This window comes from Manihot esculenta, chromosome 5 (assembly GCF_001659605.2).
Source record: "Manihot esculenta cultivar AM560-2 chromosome 5, M.esculenta_v8, whole genome shotgun sequence".
Classification (NCBI taxonomy): domain Eukaryota; kingdom Viridiplantae; phylum Streptophyta; class Magnoliopsida; order Malpighiales; family Euphorbiaceae; genus Manihot; species Manihot esculenta.
Window position 1 is genome coordinate 11,755,906 of NC_035165.2, and position 20,409 is coordinate 11,776,314.

A 20,409-nucleotide genomic window follows, 5' to 3' on the forward strand; every position below is an offset into this window, starting at 1 on the left:
ATAATTTTCCCATCAGAAGAGAAGGCTGATGGGCAATTTCTATTTCTGTCACCTCTCACGCAGGAGAGGAAGTCGATATCCATTTTTCTCAAATCTGGATCTCTATACTGCTCTATGTCATGCCTGTCTCACCTCTTCATTTGATTTGTTGATATTATTAATATCTTTCTTTCCCAGATTATTTGAAATTGCTTGGAGAAATATGTTTTATTATACTCTGAACTCTTCAAAAAAAAAAAAAAAAAAAACTAGCATGTATAGTTTGTTCTGCTTTGGTTTACAAGAAAGTCATGGATTTATGTGATAAGGCCCATATGATTTGTGAGAAGACAAGCAACTGTCTTAATGTAATTGGAAAAAGAGTCCATTAGACAAGATAGATACTCGATAAGTAATAATAAGCAGATGTCATCGGCTTGCTGGACTGAAAAGCGATTTTTTCCTTTAAATTATTGTTGTTATTATTATTATTATTATTCATGTGGACTAATCAATGGAGTTTCCTCTTGTGTTTTATTCTCAAAGAATCGTCGTGACTTCATAAAGGGTTTCACAAGGAAATGCCAGAAAGCCAGCTAGTTCAGTACAAAATCCAGTCTATACAGTTCTTGTATGACTCAAAAGAGTCCTCTAATGGAAAACGACTCCATCACATTCATGGGGGATATGACAAGCTATGTCTCCCCACTATTGAAATTGGCAGTTTGAACCCATGAAAGCGAAATTTGCAAGCTACAATTCAACAAGTGGTCACATGCATACACCCTCTATATTTCTGCCTCTCGCTTCCTCACTTCTCTACAGATCTACTCAGCTGAAGCCATTCTCATAGTGCTTGACGATTCACATCTGTTCTCCATTAATGGGATGATAGTGAAAATGTGATGCAGTTGTAATATATAGAGAGAAATGAAATAATGAACATTTGTTTTTTTGAGATTTGGACACATATATTCTCCAGGGCCTAGAAAGCTACAACAAGCTTTCGCAGAGAAGAAAGCAACAGAAATTGATTTTGGTGAGACGGAGGACCTTCCATGCAAGAAGGCATTATTGTATGATGGGCCAGGGCATGCAGAATTGTCAAAATCTTGGCTAAATTACTAAAATTCTCGTTACCCCACGTGCATGGCAATGTGTCCCAAAGGTCCCACTCTTCTGTCCCTTTGTCTATTGCTTTGCTAGCCTTTACCATCTGGTGGATGTGTGTTATAGAGAGAGAGAGAGAGGGATGTACTGGTCCTTCCATTGAAGGGTTAACTTTTTTGCACATATGTAGATTTTGCTCTTTATAGATCTTGTATAAGTCAATATAGTACCTTTCTCTTCTAGTTATTACTATTCTTTTCACATATACTATAAAAGAAATGCTTCAAAATTTAGAGGGAAAAAAAAAAAGTTAACCTAACTTAGACTCATAATTTCAATTTTAAATATAATTCCCATCTCCATCTCCTTTTGTAAATCTAAAGAATGCAAAAGTAGATGTTTCTTTATTTTATGTGCAATTAATATAATATTTTTTTATTTTATTAATATATCCTTCTATCCATCATATATATATTTTAAAATTATTTACAATAGATTATAATCCTTTCGAGATTTATAATTACACGATTTTTTAACGTTTTTAAAAATAAAATTTAAATTCTTTTCAAAAATATAATCGATTTCACCATTACAATTTGTAATCATTCGTGCAAGTAATATGATATTGATATAATAAATATATATATATATATGATCAACTGATAGATAATTTCAAAAAGAAAAATATTTTCTTTTGTTAGAAATTTGATTTCAGAAAAAAAAAATCAATTAATAAAAGCGTGAGTATCACTTATGGCTATAGGTTACACATACCACTATAGTGCCTATTAATCATAACGAGATTTATATAAAATTTATTATAAAATAATTGTATTCGCAATACTTTCATTGTAAAATTCAGGTAGGTGAGCATTAATGCGGCAAGTTCCATTTTTCTCTAGACATTTGGTTTACTACTTAGCAATTAAAATGAAAGAGAACAGCTAGCCATTTCCTTGGAAGAAACCATGAAGCATATAGTTCTTTGTGTTCATTACTGTGGAATCACAGCATATATTAGCAATTAGCAATCAACTCCATGAACAAAGGAAAGTAAAAAACATGATAATACTACATATGATACATGGTAATATCAATGGAAATCTGATCATTATATTTCTCGATTCAACTCCTACAATATTATAAGAAAATCTAGAGAAGCACAATAATTAAAAAACATAGTTATAATAAGTTCAGCCAAAGCTAGCTACATGCATATTCTGCAAAAGCAAACCACTCACTAGTAGTAGAAAGAAGAAAAACCATATACTAGCTAGGCAGCTATTTTCTTTTTCCCATCCAGCTGCTTATGCTTTTTCTTACCTTGGAAGTACTTTGAGTTGGAGTAGTTTTATTATTAGCCCTTACTTCTTCATCTTTGTTCTTATCCTCCTTTCTCCTCCTTTCAGATTTTTGCAGCTGCTTCTCCACTTGTTTGTTGTTAGGTTTCCTCTGGGAGTAATACTTTCCATTAACATCTTTCTGGAGCTTGAAATCAGTGCCTTGATTACTTGGACCTGAAGAAGCATCAGAAGCCATAGAATCATCGCTGTCATCTTCATGATAGTAATTTTTACCATTACCTCCATCATAATCATCATCATCATCATCATCCTTTTCATAGCTGTGTTGATTATCATCATCATCACCATGTATGTGGGATCCAAGATACATAGTCCATCCAGATTCACTGCTGTGACACTCTTCTGCTCCTCCAAATAGTTGGGAAGACTCCATTACTGTACTAATTAAGCAAGAAAGAGAGAGAGCAGAAACTCTTATAAAGAAAGAAAGGGGGGATATTGCAAGAGAATGAACAGACAAGAAGACTGTAGGTTCTTAAATAAAATACTGCAGAGAGCTGTATTTAGACACCTGGGAAAAAAAGAATGGAGGAAAAAGAAACACTTAATTACGCCTTTATCTTTCTGAACTAGACTTTTTTTTTTTTTTTTTTTTTGACACAAAGGACAGATATACTCATCTGAAAATTTGAAAGCTACGAAGACCCACTTTAGCTTTAATGTGTAGGAGGCAGGAGGGGAGGTGGTAAGTCTCACAACCCTGTAAATCTGTATAGTCCCATTAATTCTCTGACTTGAATGAGCAGAATACAGCTAGAAACTGTCAAAAAGAAAGTAAAATCCAATACTAATTGTAAAGAAAATATCAAACATCTGTGTCTTTTTGTGATTATACCTAATTCTCATTTATTAAAATTAAAGTCAAAATTTTAAACCTTTGTTGCAATTATTTTCCACAGTTAAAATTAAGAATATAATTATTTTATACGTCGCTACTAATAGGGTGACGTTTGATTAAGAGTGAAAGCAAAACCTCGAACTTTTTTTTTTAATTGACAAATTTATACAAAAATATATTTTATTAGTGATGTATTTTAGAAATTTAATTATCTTTTTTCGAAAACAGAAATTTATTTATTTATTTAAAATACAATGTTTCAAAATTCATAAATATTATAATAATATATATATTACACTTAATTATTTGTAGAAAGAGATTTTGACAATGAATAAGTAATATATTAATATTAAATTCAAAGAAAATATTAATTTGGAAATTTGGAGTTCTCTAAGTGCAGAAATAATTAATCAAAATTAAAATCTCTGAAAATGGCATTAATAAAAAAGGATTGCCTTAAATGCAAAGGGCAGAAAGTATCTAAGTCAGTCTCTCCCAAAAACAAAACAATTGAAGGATGGTAAAGGAATATAAGACTGATGTATGAAATAGGCTACAACAGGACCTCTTGACTTCTTCCTAGTTTTGCCTTCACTCTGCACAATCTTTTATGCATGTTTTAAATTTGTTCTTTCATTTCAAAATGGGACAGCCTTTTATACTTGCATAATTAAATTTTGCAACAAGCCATGCTGCTGTTTGGTATTTTCAGCTTTACCCTATATTTATGACAACAACTTATCCTGTCTTGCTTCGTAGATCTCCAGGTTTAGCTTATTCATAAATTAATTAAGCTTTGCATGTGGCTCATTAATTTATTGAGAGAATATAAATGAGTCATATATATATATATATATATATATATATATTGATGTTGATGTGAAGTAATTAATTTTAAATTTTATGACAGATCACGATAATTTTTTTAAAAAGAAATTTTAAAATACACAATTTTTAAAAATATAATGAAAACTATAAGTCTATCACAAAATTCAAAATAAAAATCTCATTATTTAGGGTTAATTTTATATTTTTATTTTTTAAAAAAATTTTTTTATAATTTTTCATATTATATTTTTTACTATTATAAATAGTCTTTCTTGACTGTTTTAAATACTTTTCAACTTTTAAGAATTTAATAAGAGATTTTAGCTTCTATATAGCATTTTGTTTTCTAAATTTTATCAACTTTTAAAAATTCAATAAGAGATTTTAGCTTTTAACGTTTTGTTTTTTAAATTTTGTCTAACTAAACATTATTGATTAAAATTTCTAATGGAATATTCGTATTAAATTTATGCTAAATAAATTTATTAAAGAGTAATTTGTTCTCCAAATTTTAAAGATATTTTATTCAGAGTCCGTAACATAGCTAAATCTTTTTTTAATAAATATATAACACAAGTTAAAAAATATTTTGTGAGTATTTTTTTAATTTTCAAGATTTTCAATGGTATATATTTTTTATAATAATTTCATAATAAATACGCAAAATTAAAGATCTTATTGTTGCTCTAAAAATAATTCTATTGTAAGCAAACATTAATAATGTGGGGAAAAATGACCGTTCACATCATGTGTCTTGCACATTATTGCATCTTTAGAAAAAATTGTTAGAAACGTCAATCACTCATGGAAGGTTTTACTTTAGTAAAATTGGTAGCAAATTTTTATTACAATTGATTCTGATTGATGTTGAATTCAAAATCTTTCATTTCTAAAGATATTTTAGTACTAATAAGATAAAATTCATTGATAAAATTGAAGTGAGTTTTTACTTAGCCTCCAAAATTGAAACGTATCACTTTTTTCTCCAATCACTCTAGAAACTTATAAAGGTGTCATATAACTATGGTAAATAATCATGCACTAGGGTTGGCCAAGTTGATGTCGACTTGTAAAGGAACACTAAAGAATAGTTGAGCGGAACGTTGAATTTGCTCATTTATCAATGGAATCATAATTAAATCGTAATAGTTATCAAGATATCACAATCTGTTGGTAATTATATATTGGTGTACAAAATCTACTAATTGATAAGCATTTTTTATGGTAAATTACGAGGCAACAAGTTGATTTACCAATAGAAAGATTTTTCCATTGATAAAGTGTTGTCTCCGTAACCAAATTTCAAATATTTTCAAAAGATTTTTAATCATTTAGTGTTAGTAATTTAGTAACATATTGAAATATTTAAAGATGTGAATGAAAAATATATTTATTGAAAATTTAATAAAAGATGTTAATATCCATTAATGTTTACTAACAAATCTAGTAATCGTTAGTAAATTACCAATATTCCCTAAGGGTCCATTAGTAAAGAAAGTGAAATCGGATGCTTTACTAATAAATATGAGTAATGTTGTATAAGCTCTTAAGCAAGTTTACATCTGCAAAAAAAATGTACGAGATAATTTGGTAAGCAAAGTCTCTGATACTTAAGTTAATAACAGTCTTGAAAGACAAATCAGTGCAAGAGTGAATAATGAGATAAGATGCGCATTTGAAGGCTGCCCATATTTATAGATATCGTAAATTCAATCATAATAAGACTTGAAAATTGTGGTAGATTCTTATTGGAATAGAGATTTCGTGTTTGACTACTTCTAGGTCTCCTACTTTGTAGAAGTTGTGATTATATTTGGGTCTCATGTTTTAGAGGAGTTATATTTGGATTAGGAGTCCCGAGATTTCGAATAAAATATCCAAATATACACCTTATCTATTTCATTTGTGATATGGAGCAATTAGCCTTGGACTTTACGACAGATTTAGACCGGACCTAACTTTTGCTGCCGACGTCCGATAGAGACTCACGATAGCTTTTCGGAAATGGAATTTCGAGACGCACGACTTTCAAAAATGCGACAAGAGCCTAAAGCCTGTCACAAAGTTTGATATGGAAATTCTATCGTTTAGGGGATCAATTTTGCATTTTAATTATTTTTTTGGATATTTTGGGTATTTTCGTAATTTTATATATTAGGGTTTTATTTCTATTATAAATAGCCTCCCTTGGCTATTAGAAAGACACTTTTCAATCTTTGAGAAATTTCAATAAGATTTTTCGTCTTTTAGCCTATCTTTTCTTTTATTTCGTCTTAATTAAACGATATTGGTTAAAACTCCTAACGGAATCTAAATAGTCCTTTATCAATTTGTCTTGTCGGGTATTCAAGCTTTCTATATTCAAACTTTCATGTTTCAGATTTATGTATGGGCTCTATAACGTGAGCCTTCTCGAGTATACAAATCTTTAGATTTATTAAATTATTATTTTTATTATTTTGGTGGTCATATATGATTAGTGTAAAGGGCCATGTGCCCCGATACTTATTGTGCCTCATTGATTTTTTTAATTGTTTTAGTTTTGATCTTTCGGCCTTTTTGCTTTTTATGTATGAGGTCTGTCATTTAAATTTTAGCAATTTGATTTTTTTTTGCCAAAGGGTTCCCTCATTCCTTATATGTAAAACAACTAAGTTAGTTGTTTCAATTTTTTGAAATGACATAAAAGTAATTAAATGTGTCATTTCAATATTTTAGAATGGCTTAAAATAAGCAAGTGAGTCATTTTGGTCTTTAAAAAAAAACACTTTGTGTTTTGGATTTGATTCTAAAACTGATATTATGTTTGAATGTGCTTTCGGCCTTCAGTTTTGAGGATTGAAAGTGTAGTTTTGGATATGCATTTAAGCAAAAAAAAAAAATACTTTGTGTTTTGGATTTGATTCTAAAACTGATATTATGTTTGAATGTGCTTTCAGCCTTTCAGTTTTGAGGATTGAAAGTGTAGTTTTGGATATGCATTTAAACTTTTAGATAGAGTCTTAGGTGGGCAAAATATCGTCTTATATGTATTCTGAAATTATTGCCAATAAGGATTTCTACTAATACATTTGCATGTGCATTTTAGCTTTTGGCTTTCAAAAGTCAAGTACTTAATGTATTTCTAACTTTGAAATGTCACCTACGTGAGTACTAATGTGTTTGAGATGGGCAAAGTGTCACCATATGTGTATTCCAGAATTAGTGCCAATAAGAGCTTTTATTGATGTGTTTGCATGTGCATTTCGACTTTTGGCTTTCGGCTTTCGAAATATCATCCAAGTGGATGCTAAGGTGTCTAAAGTGAGCGAAATATTGACTAAGTGGATACTAAGACTCTTAAAGTGGACAAAATATTCACTGAATAAGCATTAAGGCACCTAAGGTGGCGAAATGTGGCTTGAGTGAGCACTAGAGTACCTAAGATAGGCAAATAGGGTGGGTAATATGTCATTTGAGTAGGCACTAAAAAGTCAGCACAGAGGCATCTAAAGTGGTTAAATATCTCATGAGTACCCAAGGCACTTAGAGTGAGTGAAATATCACCTGATTATGTGCTAAGATATCTAGGGTGGGCAAAATATCACTTGAGTGGATACTAAGGCACCTAGAATGAGCAAAAATAATGCATGACTTTTTGTCATTGTAGTTTGAAATTTGTTTAAAACTTTTACACCTTACTAATATTATTTTTGCTAGTAAATGTATATTAGATATTTACTTTCATCCAATGGTATGTAACTTTGGAATTTTATCATATCCTTTATGTGAAGAGCTTTCCTTTTTGACAGTCTAAAATAAATTGTCTTTCTTCCTTTTTTGCCTTTAGTGCTTGCTCTTCATCATCGAGATGAATATTTTTCCTAGTCTCTCTATTAACTTATGAAAATCTCTTGTTAGGCTTTTTTTATTAAAGACTCAAAAAATCTACCATTTTAGCAGCTCTTCTTGATGGTTTTACAGATAATTTTATAGTTTAAGTTATTAATTGGATGATGTCAATATTGAATATATCCATATAACTTCTCAAGGATTCAATATCCCATTGTTATAACTTTTGCAGGTCTAAAGATATGTTTTTGAGAGGAATGCATGTGACGAATCATTGTTTGAAAGCATAGGCCAACTCCTTAAAGTCATGAATGGAGTTAGCAAACAAATGTTGGTACCACTTTTGTGCTAAACTAGTGAAGGTTGAAGGAAAAACCTAGAAAAGAATCAAGTCATTGACATTCTAAAGGAGTATGGTTGTTGTAATACCCGGCTAGAGTCCGGCATCGGAATTCTACTTTCCGGTGGAATCCAGGATGTCGGAATCCTCTAGAAGGGTAAGATTTATATTTTTCTAAAGCCTTTTAGGATGTTTTTATGTTTTAAGTATAAAGGAAATAAGTTTTTTTGAAAGAAAAGAGCCAAGGAAGAAATGCAAGGTTCGGCCGCCGAACATGCATGAGTTTGGATTCACGTTAGGCCGCCGAAGGTGGTCTGGCCAGCCACCTATAAAAGGCCCTAGGTCGGTGAAATGGATAAGTTTCTTCCACTTTCACAAACCTAGGTGAGACCATGCTCTTTCTTGGGTGATCTTCATGACTTTTACAAATCTTTCAAATTTTTGATGAGTTTGTATGTTGTTTTGAAGGTTTTGAGCTAAAAACCAAGATTTTGAAGTTTGGAGAGTTTGAGAGAGAGTTGCTCCATATCTCCACGTTAGGATCACATATCCTCTAGATCTTTAAGAGGTAAGTGTAGATCCTTAGCTTCTTTGATGTTTTATGAAGGTTTTATGAAGGTTTTTGGGTAGAGATGTATGATTAGGGTAAGTTGAGTTTTTTGTTGATTTGTGGTCAAAGCATGCTTGTGTTTAGTTGTGATGTTTGTTGGGGTTTTGAGGTAGTTTTGGACCCCTTTGTGCTTTTGGTTGAGTATTTGTGTGTTGTAGAGTTGAAGTTTGCATGTTTGAGAAGTTTGGAGGAAGATTGCATGAAGTTGAGCAGGGTTCTGCCTTATTGGAGAACCCAGTTTCGGCCGCCGAAAGAGGGTTCGGCTGCCGAACATGCTAAGGAGGTGGTTTCGGCTGCCTAAGCTTGCCCAAGCTTGCCCCCGAAAGTTTAGCCTTTCAGCTCTGGAGGGGAGGTTCGGCCGCCGAAAGTGCCGCCGAACATGCATGAGTTTCGTCTCTGGAGAGGACTTTCGGCAGCCGAAGTGCCGCGGAAAGTGCTTGAGTTTTGGCTCTGGAAGGGACTTTCGGCCGCCGAAAGTGCCCTGTCCAGCCTTCATTTGCATGTTTTCCTTGATTATTTTAGGATATTTTTGGGGGTTTTTAGGGAGTATTTTATAAATGTTCTTGAGTTAGTTTGGTCCCTCATTTGAGTCCACCTGTGTAGGAATGGACCAGAGGAACCAAAGAGATCAGCAGTGAGCACTGCTTCAGAGTTTCCAGAGTCAGTTCAGAGTCAGCCAGAGGTGAGTGGAACTAAACTGAATCTTTTAAATATGAGTAAGCAAATACTTTCTAGCATGTTTCATGCACCATGATTATGCAATAGGTTGATTGCATTAGAATTCACGAAGATGTTGCATTGCATTTTATGTTGTTGATGTGGATGGAATGTGAGTGATCCATTAGTCTCTGAGAAAGACCAGGTGCCCATTCTACGCCCTGGCACTAGTTATGAGGAAGTCCAGGTGCCCATTCTACGCCCTGGCACGAGGATAGGATGTCGGGACTATTGGTGACACATTCATCCTTGCTGTGAATTGTCTGTGATATGATGCATTTCATTTGAGCATGTTTAATTAACATGTTTTACTGTTCTACTCACTGGGCTAGTATAGCTCACCCCTCTCCCTTAACCCCAGTCTTGCAGGATCAGAGGCCAGGGAAAGTTCAACAGGATTCAGGAAGAGTAAAAAGTTGTAATAGTATAGTGTGGACATGTAATATGTGTAAAGAGATGTAATGGTATTGTATCGAGTTTAGAATGGTGCTTGACCTAGATGTGTTGTAAATCCTTTTTATATACATGATCTGTTTATTGTATGTAAATGTTTTTATGAGAATGAAAACCAGGCTTACCAGAGTATGAGTTTAACCCGTCTGGAGCAAGCTCTAGTAAGGGGTTCTGTCGTACAGAGATAGTGCATGCACAGGTAGAGTTGTGGTTCAGAGCAAAGTTTTATACTTTTATAGAAAATGTATGATCATGTATGGGATTTTACAGGTACACAGACAGTATACCAGGCTTGCTACGGGTCCTGGCGACCTTAAGTCGACCTGGATCCTAGCGCCGGTAGCGGTCCGGTTCTCGGGTCGTTACAGTTGTGCAAAATTTGGCTAAGTGGCTAGATCAGTCTTCCCATAAAACTTCTCTAAGGAGGGCAGCTTAAATTTAAAAGAAAACACTTCCACTAATATTTCAGGAGAAAAGGGAGGTACGTCCCTAGTCCTATGATCATTATCTTGTTACTCTTTTTAAATTTTCCTAATGACATCTATCAACCTTGTAACAGCCCGAAAACCGAACTGCTACCGGCACTAGGATCCAGATCGACTTAAGGTCGCCGGGACCCGTAGTAAGCCTGCTATATTGTCTGTGTACCTGTGAAATCCCATACATGATCATACATTTTCTGTCAAACCATTAAAACTTTTCTTTCCTCCAGGGCTTAACCTGTGCATGCACTATTTCTGTTCTATCAACTCATAATGTTCAGTCTGGTTTTCTCATATACATTAACAATAAAAGAAACATACATAAACTGATCATGTGTCTACAACAAGGGATTACTCTAACTGATCAAGCACAAGTCTATACATCTTATTACACAACTACAATCTCTTTACATGTACATGTCCACACTAGCTATTACATAACTCTTCTTCTTCCATACCCTGCTGCACTCCCTCTGGACTCTGAACCTGCAAACCTGGGGGATAGGGGAGAGGGATGAGCTATACAAGCCCAATCAGCAGAACTATAAACTATAATTTGAAAACATGATCTCGTGGAATGCATTACAGCACATCATCTCAGGGATAGACATGACCACCAAAAATCCCAATGAGCCTGGCCTAGCCAGGTCTTATAACCTCAGTCTGCCTGGCCCGGCCAGGTCTTACAACTCTGCCTGCCTGGCCCAGCCAGGTCTTACTATCTCTGCTGCCTGATCTAGTCAGGTCTTACCTACAGATGGCTGCCTGGCCCGGCCAGGTCTTATAACAGAGCTTGGGCTATTGAAGTCACCTTGGTCTATCCACAGCCTCATATACATCGTATTATGCAATGTGTCATCTTCGTGAAACTAATGCAATCATCCTATGATAATCTTATGATGCATGACATATGCTCAAAGCCGTTTAGTTCTGAAAAGAGAAGTTCCACTCACCTCTAGCTGACTCTGTACTAACTTTGCAGGTTCTGAAGCAGTGCTCACTGCTGCTCTCTGGGGTTCCTCTGGTCCGTACCTACACAGGTGGACTCAAATGAGGGACCAAACTAACTCAAGAATATCTCTAAGAAACTCCCCAAAAACCCGCTACAAGATCCCCAAACAATCACATAAAAGATGCAAAAGAAAGCTGGACAGGGCACTTTCGGCGGCAGGTTCGGCGGCCGAAACCCCTCTCCAGAGACGAAACTCATGCATGTTCGGCGGCACCTTCGGCGGCCGAAGGTCTCGTCCAGAGACGAAACTCACACACTTTCGGCGGCCGAACTCCCTCTTTCAGCGGTCGAAAGTCTCTTTCTAAACCAAAAGCCTAGCTTTCGGGGGCAAGCTTTGGCAACCAAAACTGCCTCCACAAGGGGTTCGGCGGCCGAACCTTCCTTCGGCGGCCGAACCTGGTTTTGCCCGCTGGGCAGAACCCTGCTCTGTTTCATGCAAACCTTTCCCCCAAACTTACCCAACATGCATATCAACTACTCCCAACTAGCACATACCATAAAACATGCATAAAAGGGCCTAAAACTCACTTATAACCCCAAGAAACATATCAAACAACACTTAAACATGCTTAAACACAAAATCATGCAAAACCTCAACCAAAACCCTATTCATGCATACTATCCATACAACTCCCATAAAACCTTCAAAAATCAGTAAAAGAGGTTCTGGATCTTGACTTACCTCTTTCAAACAAGAGATCAAGTGATCCTAACGTGGAGATATGGAGAAAGCTCCTCACAACTCTCCAAACTTCAAAACTTGGTTCTTTTGCTCAAAACTCTCAAAACCTTCAAAAACACATGAAAACTCTTCAAAACCTTACAAGATTTGAGCAAGATCATGAAAGTCAACTAGGGAGGGTGTTGGACTCACCTCTGGCTGAAGATGGAAGCAAAATATCATCCTTCCACCAACTTGGCGCCCTTTTATAGGTGGCTGGCCAGACCACCTTCGGCGGCCAAACGTGAATTCGAAACCATGCAAGGTTCGGCGGCCGAAAGTCACCTTCGGCGACCGAACTTGCCATTTTCTCCCTTGGCTCTTTTCTTTCAAAAACTCATTTTCCTTTATACTTAAAACCTTAAAACAAGTCAAAATACAGAAGAAAACATATGTATTACCCTTCTCGAGGGTTTCGACACCCGAGATTCCACCAGACTACAGGAATTCCGAGGCCGGACTCGAGCCGGGTATTACATTCTCCCCCCCTTAAGAACATTCATCCCCGAATGTTCCTCAAACAACTAAACACATAAACACCTAGAAACGGGGAAAAACTAACCTTAAAACAGATATGGATATTGCTGGAGCATCGACTCCCGTGTCTCCTAGGTGCACTCTTCTAGGTTGTGGTGGTTCCACAGGACTTTCACCATTGGTATCTCCTTGTTTCTCAGCTTTCGAATCTAGGTGTCAATGATCCGCACTGGCTGTTCCACATAAGTGAGATCCCCAAGGATCTCTACATCAGGTTCACTGAGCACCTTACTCGGATCCGACACAAACTTTCTCAACATAGAAACATGAAATACCGGGTGAATTCGTTCCATCGATGCAGGTAAATCCAGCTTATACGACACAGGCCCGATCTTCAGCAAGATCTCAAAGGGACCTATGTACCGTGGAGCTAATTTACCCTTCTTTCCAAAGCGAACCACTCCCTTCATTGGAGACACCTTCAGCAATACCATATCCCCCTCCTGGAACTCTATCTGCTTCCTACGGATGTCTGCATAGCTTTTCTGTCTGCTTACAGCTGTTCTGATCCTCTCTCTGATGATAGGCACTAACTGACTGGTAATCTCAACTAACTCTGGCCCTGCAAGAGCCTTCTCTCCTACCTCTTCCCAGCAAACAGGTGTTCTGCACTTCCTCCCATATAGAGCTTCATAAGGAGCCATCCCTATGCTAGCATGATGGCTGTTGTTGTAGGCAAACTCCACCAGAGGTAGATGCTGCCTCCAAGAACCGCCAAAGTCTAACACACACATTCTCAGCATATCTTCTATGGTCTTGATGGTCCTCTCTGACTGACCGTCTGTCTGTGGATGGAAAGCAGTGCTGAAATCCAATCTTGTACCCATAGCAGCTTGCAGACTCCGCCAAAACCTGGAGGTGAACTGCGGTCCTCTATCTAATACTATCGACACTGGAACTCCATGCAGCTTGACTATCTCATCTACATACACCTGCGCTAACGTGTCCACATAATAGTTGCTCCTGACTGGAATGAAGTGAGCAGATTTAGTCAGTCTATCCACAATCACCCATATGGAGTCTAGCCTGTTGGACGTCACCGGTAACCCCACTACAAAATCCATAGCTATGTGCTCCCATTTCCACTCTGGAATCGGCAGTGGGTTAAGCATTCCAGCCGGCTTCTGGTGTTCTAGCTTCACCCTTTGACATGTCTCGCAGGCTGACACAAACTGTGCCACTTCCCTCTTCATCGCTGGCCACCAATACACCCTTCTCAGGTCTTGATACATCTTGGTGGCTCTAGAGTGAACGTTATACCTCGCACTATGAGCTTCCCTCATAATGTCTTCCTTCAAACTGCTATCATCTGGTACACATAATCTCTTATCGTGACGAAGAATCCCCTCACTGTCAAATTTGAACTCTGCACTGTTGCCAGACTGAACAGTCCTGGCAATCTTCACTAACTCAGGGTCTTCATGCTGTTTCAGAGCCACTTGCTCTAGAAACACTGGTGTCACTCTCAGCTGTGCAATCAAAGCACCTATACCAGATAACTGCAACTGTAGCCCTTCATCCATGAGTCTGTAAAAGTCCTTCACCACCGGTCTTATCTCTACTGAAATGTGGGATAAACTGCCAAGTGACTTTCGGCTTAAGGCATCAGCTACCACATTAGCCTTACCCGGATGATACTGGATCTTGCAATCGTAATCACTGAGCAATTCTACCCACCGTCTCTGCCTCAAGTTTAACTCTCTCTGACTCAAGATGTGCTGCAGGCTCTTATGATCTATGTAGATCTCACACTTTACCCCATAGAGGTAATGCCTCCACATCTTCAGTGCAAAGATAACAGCTGCCATCTCAAGATCGTGTGTCGGGTAGTTTAGCTCGTGCCTCTTCAGCTGTCTAGAAGCATAAGCTATCACTCTGTCATTCTGCATTAACACACAACCTAATCCCACTCGGGATGCATCACAGAACACTGTGAAATCGTCATCACTGATCGGCAGAGCTAACACCGGTGTTGAAGTCAACCGTCTCTTCAACTCTTCAAAACTCTCATCACAATCCTCTGACCATACGAACTTCTGATTCTTCCTGGTCAGTCTGGTCATAGGAGCAGCTATCTTCGAAAAGTCCTGCACGAACCTCCGATAGTAGCCTGCCAAACCCAGAAAACTCTTAATCTCTGTCACTGTAGTGGGTATAGGCCAGTTGGCTACTGCCTCTACCTTCTTGGGATCTACTGCTATTCCTTCCTCTGATACTACATGTCCCAAAAAGGCAATGCTCCTTAGCCAGAACTCGCACTTGGAGAACTTGGCATACAAGCCATGCTCTCTCAAGGTTTGCAAAACTATCCTCAGATGCTGGGCATGCTCCTCTGCATTCTTGGAGTACACCAAGATATCATCTATAAAGACGATCACAAAACGATCCAAGTACTCCCTGAAAACCCTGTTCATGAGATCCATGAATGCTGCAGGGGCATTAGTCAACCCGAACGGCATCACTAGGAACTCATAATGCCCATATCTGGTCCTGAAAGCAGTCTTGGATACATCTCCTTCCCTGATCTTCAACTGGTGGTATCCGGATCTCAGATCTATCTTAGAAAAAAAACTTGCTCCTGCCAGCTGGTCGAATAGATCATTGATCCTGGGTAAAGGATACTTGTTCTTGGTAGTGACTTTGTTCAACTGTCTGTAGTCGACACAAAGTCGCAGAGATCCATCCTTCTTCCTGACAAACAGTACTGGAGCACCCCAGGGTGAGGTACTCGGGTGGATAAAACCCTTGTCTACCAAATCCTGTAACTGCTCTTTCAACTCTCTCAACTCTGCTGGTGCCATCCTGTAGGGAGGAATAGAGATCGGTCTGGTACCAGGCATCAATTCGATCTCGAACTCTATTTCCCTATCAGGTGGTAGTCCTGGAAGCTCTTCAGGAAACACATCTGGGAACTCTCTAACCACTGGAACTGAGGACAGTTCCCTAACTCGACTGTCTAGCTCTCTCACATGAGCTAGGAACCCCTGACAACCCCTCCTCAACAACCTATGAACCTGAAGGGCTGATATCAAACCCCTAGGTGTCCCCCTCCTGTCTCCTCTGAAGACACACTCTGACCCATCCTGGTCTCTGAAAAGGACTACCTTGTCCCTGCAGTTCAAGGTAGCATTATACGTAGATAACCAGTCCATCCCTAGAATGACATCAAAATCTGTCCACTCTAGAACCACAAGGTCAGCTGGAAGGTATCTACTCTCTATGCACACTTGACTAAACTGACAGACTGACTTTGCCAAAGATGGATCACATTTGGGTCCACTAACCCAAAGAGGACACTCTAACTCGGACACCATCAGACCCAACCTCTCTACGGCTCTAGAAGAAATGAAAGAGTGAGAAGCACCGGGGTCCATCAAAGCATACACCTCGGAACACCCAATGATGAGATTACCTGACACCACTGTGTTCGAAGTGTCTGCCTCCTGTTGCGTCATGGTGAAAATCCGTGCTGGAGCTGACGGACCTGCACCTCGGGAACCCATCCCTGATGAAGAGGCTGCCCCTCTTCCTCTACCTCTGCCACTGCTTGGTGGTCGGGCTGAAGCTGCTGACTGTACGACACTACCTGAGGTCATCTGCTGGGATGGTGTAACCAAAGTCGCCTGAGGACATTCGCGTGCATAATGTCCCTCCTGCCCACATCTATAGCAGGCTGTAGATCCCAACAAACAAGCTCCTCTGTGCGATCTCCCACACCTATTGCAAACTGGAATATCTGTGCCAGAGCTGGAGCCGCTATTCATTCCCATACTCGTCTTAATATATCCTGTTCCAGAACTTGCCTCTCTTTCCTCTGAGTTTATCCCATCTCTTCTTGCTCACACTTGCTGTACTCTGTGAGGAGGAACCTGGTTTAGCACCAGAAAACTGTGCCTTTGGTTGCTTGACTACTCCCTGACTTATGGCACTGGCCTCCATCTTTCTAGCAGCATCCACAATGGAGTGGAAACTCTCCTTCTCCGCGTGGAGAATCAAGGAGAAATACCTGGGATGAAGCCTCGTGGCATATCTCTTTGCCTTCTTCTGATCCGTATCATACGCGTGACCCACGTATGGTAACAATTCCAGGAACTTATCTGTATACTCATCAACGCTCATCTCCTCCGTCTGTCTCAACTGTTCGAACTCCACAACCTTTAGCTCCCTGGAACTGTCAGGGAAAGCCCACCTAGCAAATTCGTTGGCGAACTCTTCCCATGTCATACTGTCTATTCTGGGGTCCACATAGTTCTTGAACCATTCTCTGGCTTTCTTGCATTTCAATGTGAACCCTGCCATCTCAATGGCCCTGCTATCATCTGCTCCCAACTCACTTGTTATCATTTTGACTGCACTGAGATACTCAAAGGGATCATCTCCCGTGTTGAATTTAGGAGCATCCAACTTTAAGTACTTCGTCATCTTCACCTTATTTCCCCCTGAAGAACTGGGTTGTGCTTCAACAACAAGGGCTGCTGGTTCAGGTGGTGGTGGTGGAGGTACTGTTTCTCTGGATTCAGGCGATGCTGAACTTGGATGAAAAGGTGGGGGTGGATACATGTGATATGGTGGATAGAAGGAAGGATAGGGCATATATGGCATGTAGGGTGGATATGGGGCAAAGCTGGAGTAATCCGACGTGCCTCCCATCGGATACCCTGGGCCCTGTGGAAAGGGTGGATAGCCAAACTCCGAGGCCTGTGCGCCTCCCTGGGACTCCCCCATACCTTCTTCTGACCTTCCTATACCCATACGTACATCTCTACGCTGATCCTCCTCCATAGCAACTCTCTCTTCTTCTGATCTTCCCCCTCTGCCTATTCCTCTTCTGCTCTCGTCAGAAGACCTTCTAGGGTCTCTTAACGTTCCCTCCCTGCTTGACCTGTGAGTCCTTGCCCTTGGCAATGCAGGAGGACGAGCAGCTGTACCCTCACTTTCAGGTGGGACTCCAGTCAATCTCGCGGATCGACGAGTTCCTCGCATCTTAACTCTCTGGAAAACAACACATAACAGAGCACATAAGTAACACATATAAAAGCATGCACATGCATCAGATAGACAGGACTCACATCCTATCCTAGTGGACATGTTTTCCTATTGTGCTTGACCCACTAAACCTCTATGAGCCCAACTCTATCATAGGTCCGACCATGTGAACCTAGGGCTCTGATACCAATCTGTAACAGCCCGGAAACCGAATTGCTACCGGCACTAGGATCCAGATCGACTTAAGGTCGCCGGGACCCGTAGTAAGCCTGCTATACTGTCTGTGTACCTGTGAAATCCCATACATGATCATACATTTTCTGTCAAACCATTAAAACTTTTCTTTCCTCCAGGGCTTAACCTGTGCATGCACTATTTCTGTTCTATCAACTCATAATGTTAAGCCTGGTTTTCTCATATACATTAACAATAAAAAAAAACATACATAAACTGATCATGTGTCTACAACAAGGGATTACTCTAACTGATCAAGCACAAGTCTATACATCTTATTACACAACTACAATCTCTTTACATGTACATGTCCACACTAGCTATTACATAACTCTTCTTCTTCCATACCTTGCTGCACTCCCTCTGGACTCTGAACCTGCAAACCTGGGGGATAGGGGAGAGGGATGAGCTATACAAGCCCAATGAGCAGAACTATAAACCATAATTTGAAAACATGATCTCGTGGAATGCATTACAGCACATCATCTCAGGGATAGACATGACCACCAAAAATCCCAATGAAAGGATGCCTGGCCTAGCCAGGTCTTATAACCTCAGTCTGCCTGGCCCGGCCAGGTCTTACAACTCTGCCTGCCTGGCCCAGCCAGATCTTACTATCTCTGCTGCCTGATCTAGTCAGGTCTTACCTACAGATGGCTGCCTAGCCCGGCCAGGTCTTATAACAGAGCTTGGGCTATTGAAGTCACCTTGGTCTATCCACAGCCTCATATACATCGTATTATGCAATGCGTCATCTTCGTGAAACTAATGCAATCATCCTATGATAATCTTATGATGCATGACATATGCTCAAAGCCGTTTAGTTCTGAAAAGAGAAGTTCCACTCACCTCTGGCTGACTCTGTACTAACTCTGCAGGTTCTGAAGCAGTGCTCACTGCTGCTCTCTGGGGTTCCTCTGGTCCGTACCTACACAGGTGGACTCAAATGAGGGACCAAACTAACTCAAGAACATCTCTAAGAAACTCCCCAAAAACCCGCTACAAGATCCCCAAACAATCACATAAAACATGCAAAAGAAAGCTGGACAGGGCACTTTCGGCGGCAGGTTCGGCGACCGAAACCCCTCTCCAGAGACGAAACTCATGCATGTTCGGCGGCACCTTCGGCGGCCGAAGGTCTCGTCCAGAGACGAAACTCACACACTTTCGGCGGCCGAACTCCCTCTTTCGGCGGTCGAAAGTCCCTTTCTAAACCAAAAGCCTAGCTTTCGGGGGCAAGCTTTGGCAGCCGAAACTGCCTCCACAAGGGGTTCGGCGGCCGAACCTGGTTTTGCCCGCTGGGCAGAACCCTGCTCTGTTTCATGCAAACCTTTCCCCCAAACTTACCCAACATGCATATCAACTACTCGCAACTAGCACATACCATAAAACATGCATAAAAGGGCCTAAAACTCACTTATAACCCCAAGAAACATATGAAACAACACTTAAACATGCTTAAACACAAAATCATGCAAAACCTTAACCAAAACTTTATTCATGCATACTATCCATACAACTCCCATAAAACCTTCAAAAATCAGTAAAAGAGGTTCTGGATCTTGACTTACCTCTTCCAAACAAGAGATCAAGTGATCCTAACGTGGAGATATGGAGAAAGCTCCTCACAACTCTCCAAACTTTAAAACTTGGTTCTTTTGCTCAAAACTCTCAAAACCTTCAAAAACACATGAAAACTCTTCAAAACCTTTCAAGATTTGAGCAAGATCATGAAAGTCAACTAGGGAGGGTGTTGGACTCACCTCTGGCTGAAAATGGAAGCAAAATAACATTCTTCCACCGACTTGGCGCCCTTTTATAAGTGGCTGGCCAGACCACCTTCAGCGGCCAAATGTGAATCCGAAACCATGCAAGGTTCGGCGGCCGAAAGTCACCTTCGGCGGCCGAACTTGCCATTTTCTCCCTTGGCTCTTTTCTTTCAAAAACTCATTTTCCTTTATACTTAAAACCTTAAAACAAGTCAAAATACAGAACAAAACATATGTATTACCCTTCTCGAGGGTTCCGACATCCGAGATTCCACCAGACTACAGGAATTCCGAGGCCGGACTCGAGCCGGGTATTACAAACCTTACATCCAACTAATTTTGATCTCCAACTCTTAATTTCATCCCCTCGATCCCTTGCTTTCAACTAATTTTGATCTTAAAGCTGAAATAACTTAAAAAATAAATCAGTGAAAGAGTGAATAATGATATAAAGTCCTAGTGGAATAGGGACTCCGTGTTTAACTACATTTAGGTGATCTTATTTTATAAGAGATATATTTGGATTAGAACTTATCCCGATATTTTAGGTAAAATGTCCAAATATACACCTTGACTTTTTCGAGTTTTAATTGATCTA

The 20,409-nt window shown here is 39.2% G+C and overlaps 1 protein-coding gene across 1 annotated transcript; it reads right to left on the minus strand.

The window, feature by feature from the left end:
* Positions 1 to 2,182: 2,182 nt before the first annotated feature.
* Positions 2,183 to 3,156, minus strand: LOC110616135 (protein SOB FIVE-LIKE 1). Its single transcript, XM_021758460.2, has one exon. It carries the CDS (start codon positions 2,824 to 2,826, stop codon positions 2,371 to 2,373), a length of 456 nt encoding a protein of 151 aa, XP_021614152.1. The 5' UTR covers positions 2,827 to 3,156; the 3' UTR covers positions 2,183 to 2,370.
* Positions 3,157 to 20,409: the final 17,253 nt, after the last annotated feature.

Excerpts from the sequence above, each read along its gene's own strand:
- LOC110616135 (XM_021758460.2), bottom strand. The coding sequence starts at position 2,826 with ATGGAGTCTTCCCAACTATTTGGAGGAGCAGAAGAGTGTCACAGCAGT.